Here is an 11119-nt window from a genome sequence, read left to right as displayed (position 1 = left end):
CTCACTGTAAGATCAAGCCAGTAAAACGCTTGGATACAAACCAGAAGAATCTGGATCCCATTGTTTCACCACACCGCCAAAAACAAATAAAAGTGTTAGGCCATTTTAAACTTCTTTGTTTAAAAAAATTAAAGTAATCGATTATCTAAATGACCCATTAGTTGCGTATTCATTTTCAGCCAATCAAGTAACCAATTATTCGATTGACAAATTAATCAAATAATCAATTAACCAATGACCAAGGTAATCAATGAATCTATTAATCAATTAACCAATGACCAAAGTAATCAATGAATATATTAATCAATTAATCAATGACCAAAGTAATCAATGAATCTATTAATCAATTAATCAATGACCAAAGTAATCAATTAATCTATTAATCCAGTAATCGAATCAGCTCAATGGTTGTTCAGAGAGCTTAGTGAGGTGGGCTTTTGAAGCTTTGTAATTAGATAGGCTGCTTGATGATGCTTAAATCGTGTCCATCCATTTCTCATTAATTCAATAAAATAAAATAATAAATCAGTCCAAGTACCGACTTTGTAATGCAAAATAAACGTGTTGACGTTGTTACCAATTTGCACAACAAAATGTTTCCATTTGGTATGTTTCCATTGGGTATGATTTGGTGTAAACGATTAATCTAGACTTTGTGCGACCAACCAATGAAAAGGTTGGTTGTCACTCATTCACATTTTCAAGTTCACGGCTCCATGTGAGAACATCATGTAAATTAGTCAGATTACTGATTCATAGGTAACTAGGTGAGACTTCAGTCCAGCAGTGGCTACAACACAGTTCTTCTACAGAGAATACTGAAACAGTGATGTGTTTTTCTAAATAAAAGTATATTGAATTATTAGCAATGCACCGGTTTGACTCAACCTGTTTTAGCCCTGGACATGTGAGACATTAGCCCATAACGTTGGCCCCCAAGTCTGTGGTGTCGGTAAAATACGTTATCTATCAATCGTTTCACGCAGAAATAAAAAAAAAAAACAACAACTTACTATTAGTACTTTTTCCCTTTTGTTGTTATTTTTATTATTGCTTGTTTTTCTCTTTCATGTCTATTGTTTGTATACTCAGTCCTGTAAGTTTGTATTTTAGTATTTCATTAAATAAATACAATTTGTTTAAAAAATAAAAATGTCCTTACCTGGTTTATAATAGCTAATCGAGCGTATGGTATTCTGCAAACACAAAAGTTCTGTGAATTCACAACAAACTTTTAGCCGTGAATGTTTCTCAACATGATTAAGCTCATTTAAGTTAGCTAGCTAACATAGCTACATAGCATCTAAAGTAGCGAGTCATTACATTGTTCTGCTCTTCTTGAGTAAATGAGCTTCTTACCTGGGGCTGTCACCTGAGCCATTCTCTATGGACAACTCTGGAGAAAGTGAGTGTGACAGAAACATTTGGTGGGTGAAGCCGGGTCCGGTCCAGGGGAAGAATTGTGTGCAGGGTGGAGTCAGAACCAGTCCGCACCTGCCCACACACACAGAAATGAGTGTGGGAAGAATCTTAAACTGGATTCTGATTAGTAATGGGGTGGATTAGCTGAACAATACATTCAAAATTCAAAATGGCTGATTACATGTTTAATGAGTCTGGATATTGGGCCACCGCAATTTTTTTTTCTGATGGCATTTTTCAAAATGGCCGCCTGTGTTTACTGGCATGGTTACTTTGCCCCACAGCTACAAATATAATTTAGAGACCTGTTAAAGGGACAAAAGCTTTATTACAGTCTAAGAGAAAAGAACATCAACATTATATTAGCTCTCAATATCCAATTCAATTCAATTCAATTCAATTTTATTTATAGTGTCGAATCATAACAAAAGTTAGCTCAAGACACTTTACAGAGTAGGTAAAGACCACACTATATGACTTATTTATGATTTATATAGACCCAACAATTCCTCTGTAGAGTACGATGGCAACGAAAACCTTCCCTTTAACAGGCAGGAACGTCAGACCGACCCAGCTCTGTGGAGGACGGACATCTGTCTGCACCGATCGGGGAGGAAGGAAGGGAGAGAGAAAGAGAGAAAAGACGGATAGATGGACAGAGAGAGACAGACACACTTCCAGAGATGCAAGCAAGCAAAGCCTAACAGTAACTATAATAATATGTATAGTAATGTGAATATAACGTATATGTTAAGACAGTTAATACAACAGAATAGTAGAAACAAGCACAGCTGAGGTGACAGAATATGAAAATGATAATAATTATGGTGGCAAACATGATCAATGATGAGTAGTGGCAATAGCAGCTACGATACAGCTACAAATTTTATAGTTTATTAAACTAGTGATAGTATATATGAGTAACAGTGACAATAGCAGCAGGAAGCATCATGCAGGACCACGGCAGCAGGCACCACCACGATCAGCAGAGACCTGCGAGACGACAAAGCATAAACAGCTCCGGGGAAGAAGCTGAATATCCCCGTTCACAGGCTGCGGCCTCCTCTTTGCTTCTGTTTTTCTGTTGTGCTTCAATCACAAAATAACAAAATAAACAATTCTTGTGATTTATTGAGCTGATCCGCCGCACAGGGGATGCACATTTTTGGGGGGCGCTACCCACACCTTTAGCCCCGTTTCTCATTCCATGAATACACGATCCTTACAAGCTGTACCTCGTTGTAAAGGTGACAACCCATAATATACAATACATCACCCGTTGGCATTATTAAAAAAGGGCAGTTTTATTCATCTATTACTTTGCATAACAAACGGCTACCCCTCAACAGATATCCACATTTCATGTAAGGATATCTACAACTGTATTGTTTTTAGTCATTTTTCTAATTTTAGATATGTGAAGTTGCATTTTTTTATAGTCATATCAATTATTATCCATAATTACATTTTACTAGTCAAATGTATTTAATGTATTCAAATTAAATGATGGATCATCTAGAATGGTTTTTCACTTGGGTAAGAAATTAAAATTGTGACTAGTAATGATTGGCTTTAAGATATCTGAAATGGGAGTTTGTCCTAGTAAGAATTCTGTTACAGTGGATCTCTGAATCTGAAACCCCAGTACACACTTATCTAGAATGCCATTTTTTGACTAGGAATTAGAGATATTTGCAATAAATAACCAGTTTAGCTATTAAATATTCAAACGACTTTCCTATCGTTGGCTGACACAGAACAGGCAACGCCCACAAGCATGACTCAGGACACTGATGTTTAAATATTTGCTTTCATATTTTAAAGAACCAAGTGTTCTTTTTATTAAAAGTTTGTATGCCATTATGCAGGTTACAATCATTGTGAGTCATAATTATTAACTAATTCATTTCATGTTGTGTGTCGGTTTAATGCTTTAGACTGGTACACTTTGTCTTCTGGGTTTAATACACATACTGCTGGAGCAAATAACTTCTCAAACATTAAAACCATTGTAAAGTATGCCCTGCAGCCACCGTGAGACAGCAACATATGCTCCACACAGAGAGCATGTTTAGAAGCGTTGTGACAAAGAACAGATACATTTACATTTGATTAAATATATGGACCCACACATGCATTTCCCCCCCGTATATGTTTTGAACACATTAACCTTATCTATATTGATTGATCAGGACCCAGCCTGTGTGCCCCAGTGTGTGATAGTCTCCCTGGTACTTAACAATGCTTTTGCTGGGGTCAGAAACCATTCATATTTACTGTAATGTGTATGTATGGAGATCACTATGGTGGAACTTTTTTGTTTCTGTTTATTAAGCATGTATGTTTGTTGCTGATGAAACTGTCACTTAAAGGCCCGGTGCCATAATTTGGCTGTTTTGTTGGCGAGCTGCATATTCTACCATTACACCATGTCCCATCCTTTAAGCTATTAGACGTGTCTGAGCATCTGCACTACCGTCAGGCTGGTCCCTGTTCGTCAGCAGGGATTTGTGGTACACCTCTATACACACAGTACTGTTTAATCCAGCAGGGCTGCGGCAGTGCCGCAGAGGTGATGTCATGGTGTCTCAGTAATGTGCCATGACACGTCTTTCATCAATGGTTAGTGTTATGTCTTTATGTGATAGGGAGGACTCCCAACAATAAAAGCACCCTGCTTTCATTACTACTTTGTAGTGGAAAAACAATAACTCTTATACAAAGCTTCCCAGGAAATTACACTCCGAGTCACTTCCACTGCGTCTAAAGCAGGTACAAGTCAAAGTCAGTTAACAAATTGAGCTCAAAGGGCCATGCCTCGAAATATCATTTCTTGTTAAAACATTTTTATTTTTTAAACAAGGAAATTCTCTGAAATACAACAGTATCTCCCCCAAATCAATCAGACACGTTGATTATTTGGAACACACCCCTGTACCTGTACTTGTACCTTTTCTATGTTTGCTTCTTCAGTACCATGTAACGTTGCCTCTGTGACCATGTGCCCAGCAGGTGGCAACATTGGTTATGTTCTTTAGGACACAACTGCAGATTATATTTGGCATGATCTACAAAACCCTGAGATGAACTTAAAAAGACAAATCAATTAAAAACCTGTATAAATCTTGTAACTCTAATGCCTTATATGTGTTACTGCAACTGTTTTGTCCTAACTCTGTTTGAAGGGAACTTATCCAGACTACTATTTCTTCCCCTTCACTGTAGATACTGGCTTTCAACACAGACATGTTTACAATGTAGTTAAAGAAAGTGAAGGTATGTTACAGAGGCTGGTGCAAGTTTAAGGTAAAGATATCTACCAATTCTATTGGGTCATACACCTATGGTTTATGGCTCCAAAAATCTCAGCAATAGAAATCCAGCCCATGCTTATGCTTCTCGTCCAAAGAGTTGTTTTTGTGACCTGAGTCAGATTTAAACATGGACTTTCTTTGGAGCCCAGTGCTTTGAGGAGAGGTGAAGAGGAGAGATCCAGAGCTGTGTGGCTGATCTGCCTGATCTGAAGCCTGAGAAGGCCAGCCAGGAGAGGCACTGCCAAAAACGGCCCGACCGTCGAGGTCCGCAGCGAGCCTTGAGTCCCCAAGAGTCTCCCTCATCTGCAGGTTCTCCTTGGTTGCTATCTGCCACACCACCTCCAACTCTTCCTCTACTTCCCTGGAGGAGAAAAGAGAGGCGAGAAGAACATCAGTCAGACAAGTGCAAGCTGATAATGTGACATGTAAAACACAACAAAGTTCTGAAAATTTCATCTAAGGTGAGACACTATAGGCAAAATACTGTTTTTTCAGCTATATGAGTCTGTAGCTTTCTCCTGAATTCACAAAAATGTAGCATTCGTTAATGCCTTGTTTGCATATTTGAACATAACATTTCAGAAAACTTGTAATAAAAAAGTGACTGTCCTAATGTAAGCAATCGGCTGGGGAAGTTTCAGGGTGATATCAGTAAAAATGTTTACCATATACATCTGTAGTGATAAAATAAGGCCAATAAGGTGTAGGAACTTAGAATCTGTTCTGCCTGATGTCAGGTTCTGTAGGCTGAAACACGTCATTGAAACCAAATGATTAGCAAAGAATGAAATGCAGAAAAAATAAAGAAAAAATAAGGTGAACAGAATGAGGTAGTGCTAATACACTGACTGTAAGTGTGTGTACTGAGGGAGGGTGTCCTTAGGCTGAATAACAGCATGGCTGTGGTCATGAAGCTCATTCATAAATCACTGTGGCTGCAGTAAGTGATCACGCTGACCACAGGAGGACCAGTGGAAGTACTGAGACATCCTCAGCCATCACTAATGGCTGATTCACTTTCAGTGGATCGTCTCCTTTAAGCCAGTGTCAGGGTGTCTGCTGATTTCTGATGTGCAACTGCCACCCCCATCCTGTCTCCAGCAGTCAGCGGTGACACCCTATGGACACACTCTCTGCAGTAGCTTACATTTCAAACTTTTATCTACATTGTGCAGAACAAGATCACCTCAGGAGTTCTCACTTCTCATCCAAAAACACCGGGCTCCTGGGACTTCATTTGCATGCGTCATCTCCTTTCCCAATTATTTCTAAAGTAGTGCCTGAAGCATAGTATCATGTAAATGAAAGGGAGAAAGGCCCATAGCAATAATGGACACCAGAATATGACAGCGCAGAATCATAGCAGTAGGTGCTTTGGTTACATTTCACAGTGGTGGGACTAGAAAATAAAGAATTGGGTATGAGTCAAAAGGAGGATGTGAAAGTATCCTCAGAAAGCTAAGCCAAAAGATACATAAAGGCTGTAATAAATGCAGTGGCCTAAACATTAAAAATACCTCTCACTAGTTCACACTTCAAAAGCACCAACATTTGCAGCTGAAAAACAATCATGACGTGGAATCAGCACCTCTGAAAAGCCAAACGTTATGCTTTTATGAAGGCGGGATTTTTCTCTTTTCTATTAGAACAAATTGTTGGAAAAACTGCACAACTTCCATTTGTCACACTGTTACATTGTACATCATTTGTCATAGTATTTGTAATATTATTTTAATTGCATCTTTTTCGTATTTGTATGGTCGGTTTTGTATTTTCTATTTATGTTCGTGGCTGAAGTACTTTGCTTTATTTTTTATTGATTTTTGATATGTTTTGTGCGCACCGAACACCCAGGAGAATTGCTTGTACGTGAATACCTACTTGGTGATAAACTCCCTTCTGATTTCAGCTAGATGTACCTAATAATCTGGCAACTGAGTGTGCTTTCACTATTGTTTTCCTTTTTTTCCTTCATGCTTCATTACGCCAAAACCTCTTATCGTACATTTATCCTGGGATGTCAGTTGTTTGAAAAGAGGGTGAAACTTCTTTTGACTACTCAACTATAATGTATACCATCCACTCAATTAATAATTATTATATATATACCCAGTGATACATATTACATATTTAGCTAAAGCAGGAGCCATAACATCCAAAACCTGTGGAACCCGTCCAGAACTGGACCCAAAGAAGGCTTAGTCAGTCCAATAGTGCTGCAGGGATGAAATATATTTGTAAGTTAGCATCGCCCTGGTTCCCTCGACAAAGAGTCAGTGGGATCTTTCCATTGGATTATTGCAGAAATAAGCAGTGGGAAAAATAACAAAACATGTATGATACTAATAGCTTTTGTTCAGTAAGATAATCTATACAAATGTCCACCGCTTTTATGATTTTTAAAGCTTAAGTGCATCCACCAGAAGTAAAAATCAAGGCTATAAGCAAGCAGCACGGCCACAACATCACTATGCATGATTACGTTTGTAGTCTCGTTATATCGTATGTGGTAGAACAAAACCCGAAAATATCTTAAGCTTGTGTTACCAACAGACCTTATTTCAGACATTTAACAATCACAGCAGTAATAGAACATTAACAGAGTCATCTGAAAGCGTGTAAATCTGTATGTTATAAGGCAGCAGCATGGTGTTGCTTTCAAGTGATTTAACAAAGGTAAACACGGTGAAAATAGCCCTGGAACATTAGTGTTTATGACATGCTCCGATGGTTAAGTAGGCATGCTAAATCACTTTGAGTGTCAATGTTCAAACCCGGTAAAACAAACCACAGTCGGGGTTGGCTTGCATTAAATCTCTCCCACACAAAAACCCACCCAATGGTGGCCAAATCGACACCTTCAATTAGAGTTTATACATAAAACATCAAGCTTTTTAAAATCAGTGTTTTTACATCCCGCTGCCCACAACACTCGTGTTAGTGAGGATCTTTTAGCTGATGCACAACAGCACTTTTTCTTCAAATGAACCCACCACGCACAATGCAGAAAAAAAGTGGAGTGTTTCTAAATAAAGCAGCAATCACCGGGCTCTGCTAGGTTGTGACACTGCAGTAAGACCCTATGGGAATAGCTGTTAGAGTGGTATGGTTGTTAAGGGCTCGGACTTGGAAGTGTTCATGCATTCAAACTCAACTGATGATATAAAAAACACTTTTCTGGAGTGTTCTTCCGGATCTGATTTTTAACATGGAAGAGGCATGATGAGGCATGATGAGGCATAATCGATGAAAGATTTGATGAGTCTGGTCGCACCATGGTTATAAAATTAGCGTAATGTCTTGAGATGTGTTCTGCCTGTGGTGAGAAGAATTCAGTGTTCAGTTACCATTAAATGTGACTTTAAGCTTTTGCTCAAAAGAACCAGAATGTTAAATTGGCCATAACAAGTCATAATTTAACCCCAGCCAAAGCTGTATGTTACTTTGCCAAACAGCAAGAGCAATATCTTTGTTTAACTTAGTTAAAGTCCTTTTAAAAACACTCTACGTAACGCAATTTGATACAATAATCATAATAGAAATAAAAAATACCTTTATGAGTTTGTCAGGTTTTATTGAGACCCTGTCAGACAGCTGTTGCTGTTTTTTTCTTTTGCATTACTTTTACATATAATAGACTATGTTCATCAGCTGTAATGCACACAGCCTTTGCTTTCATAGTACTGGCCACAACACGCTTTTGCCACATTTTAACAAGATTGTGCTGACGCATTAGAAAACAAAGCAGAATGGTCAGATGGGGAAATGGACCACAGCCATGATAGTAATGCTGGAAAATGAGAACAATGTCCAGGAAATTTGTCTATTCTACACATCATCAATAAAACCTATTTGGAATAAAAATCAATACATTCTTTTAAAAAAAGCTTATTTCAAGGTCCCTGACAAGCTTTTCACCATGAAAGACCAAGCAGATCTTTCTAAAACTAAAAACTCAAAGAACACCTCAAATAAAAAATGTACCAAAGATGGTTTCTGTCATTTAAGTTAGTTCTGATCACGCTGATGTTTGTTCAGGTATCCATTGTTCCAGTAAGTCTGGTTTAAATTAGTTATCTGATGATTGACAGCTGTGACTGACTCGCTATGGAGTCAGGTATTAGGGAACCTGGATATGGCGGCTCTGACCCCGATCACTACTGTGCACACTCTGGTCACCAGCGCAAGATAGCAGCGCCCGCACCCGGGATATTTTGGCTTCATTTTTATACAGTGGAAGGTAGTAGAGATGTGTCATCCATCATTATATACAGTCCGTGATACATGTTTACAAGCACAACTGAGATAAAGCAGTGTGAAAATTAGATGTTCAATTTGATGTGTTTTCTGTGTACCTTTAAAGTTTGATGTTGAGATTCCATGTTTAAGTTGAAGTTCATCTCTGCTTATAATAAACACAAATAGCACTCCATTACTGCTGGCCACATGCTTCTCATTATATTGATGCTTGTTGTTTTAATGAATCAACCAACAACCTACTATTTCACACAGAGATAAAAGAGGGAGAGTGATAACAGAAAAGAATAACAGCTCCACACACAGGCACGCAATTACCTGCATGTGCTGTTATTTTTACAATGAATTATGGATTAAAGCTTTTACATCATATGCTGTTCACACGTCAGCAAACTGAAGCAATCAGCTGCTCTGTCTGGACCCAGCTAGCTGCTTATTACATTGGGGAGAACATCGGAACAACTGTACAACACAAATGCTGTACATATGTATTTTCTATGTATATATATTCAAATACAGTGTGAGTGAATCAATTAATAGACATTATTAGGGCTTGGTCAAACATTCAATTGCATTTCAGCTCAGTGTTTATTATGTTTTGCTTTGTTTACAGTTGACTCTCTGATCACACACACACACACACACACACACACACACACACACACACACACACACACACACACACACACACACACACACACACACACACACACACACACACACACACACACACACACACACACACACACACACACATACACACACACACACACACACCGCAGCGCAGCGCAGCAGTCGCCAACTTGTTGCTCTCACTACCACTATTAGCTGCTCTGTTTTAACCAAGCAAATTCTAGATTGATCCATTTGAAGTGCCAAAAACGTCAGTTCTCTGAGTGTCCACTAGGGACAGGTTTCATAATAGAGCAATTTCTCATTGACCCCCACGTTAAACAGGCCTTTTACGTAGCATAATTCAACCTATTTCAGGCCTGGTACAAAAAAACACTCTATTCTATTAGCATGCTAACTCCATCATCTCGACCTCTACTCCATTTGTGTGATGGTGATAGTATGTTTAAGTTATATCTCCATGACACTGAGGGGGGGTGGATTTTTTTGTTCCAGGCTAGTTTTTAACTTATTGGGGGTCAAAATTTCTCTTGAGTGACAGCCAGCCGCTAGAGTCACTTCGCCTCAGAGGCTAGTTATCGGGATTAGCATGCTAACTCCATCATCTCGACCTTGATTCCATTCGTGTGGTGGTGTTAGCGTTAGCTCTGTTACGCTGGCTAATTAAATAGCCACACCATGACTTGCAATATATCCTACTATCGATGGCACACACACTAGATGCTAATCTGGAGCACCAGGAGGATTCGCCCGTATTTGGGGCGTGAGGGTCTGTTTTACTTGACTCCCAGAGCCGGTGTGTTCTCCGCTAGAGACTGACACAGGAGTGGATTTTCACTCCGTCCCATCTCACTCCCGAAGAAAAACTCCCACTCCCGCTCCCATTACAAAATTAAAAAATGACTCCCATTCTCTCCCGGTCCCGGAACAAAATCTCAACATTGACTCCCACTCCCGCTTATCTAGTAGCGTGTGCTGTTAGCTCAGCTCCTGGGCGGTCGTACTAATGTTGCTAATTCGGTATACGCCAGCTAGATGGAGGTACGAGTATCTCCATCCCCCAAATGCCCCCTTTTTTTAAGAGGAAATGAGGCGGAGTCAGAATCTGACAAGATGGCAACTTACATCAGCGAGGACGACTGGATCAACTTGAAATGATTGACATCGACGTTGAGGCTGCATCCATTTTATTTATAGATTTTACTATCTATGGTTTTAACAATATTAGGCTTTGACTCTGTGAGGAAAAAAGAAAAGTGCTCTCATTCTAATTAAAGAAAGATTAATTAATGCCATTTCTTTGAGTGATGGACTAAAAGACTCCTTCGTCTTCCTTGAGTTGCAACGCTCATAAACTCCAACGTCTGATAATTACCTCCAACCGTAACAGCATGCACACATGCGTTACCCATGGCAACCACACCAATCATTGCCTCCTAGGAAGCCACTCAGACAGAATACAAAGATAAATTTTGCAGCTATAAGAGATGAAA

The 11119-nt window shown here is 39.1% G+C and overlaps 1 protein-coding gene across 1 annotated transcript in view; it reads right to left on the bottom strand.

Moving 5' to 3' along the window:
- Positions 1–4656: 4656 nt before the first annotated feature.
- cep89 (centrosomal protein 89) overlaps positions 4657–11119 on the bottom strand; it is a gene marked incomplete at its 5' end in the record, with an annotated part of 59586 nt that continues 53123 nt past the window's right edge. The window contains one exon of the mRNA XM_083915310.1: positions 4657–5097. Within this exon, the coding sequence (XP_083771436.1) occupies positions 4788–5097 (310 nt within the window). The 3' untranslated portion in view covers positions 4657–4787. The remainder of the gene's footprint in view (positions 5098–11119) is intronic.

The sequence above is a fragment of the Echiichthys vipera genome (assembly GCF_963691815.1).
Source record: "Echiichthys vipera genome assembly, chromosome: 1".
Classification (NCBI taxonomy): Eukaryota; Metazoa; Chordata; class Actinopteri; order Perciformes; family Trachinidae; genus Echiichthys; species Echiichthys vipera.
This window is presented reverse-complemented; position numbering and strand designations above follow the sequence as displayed.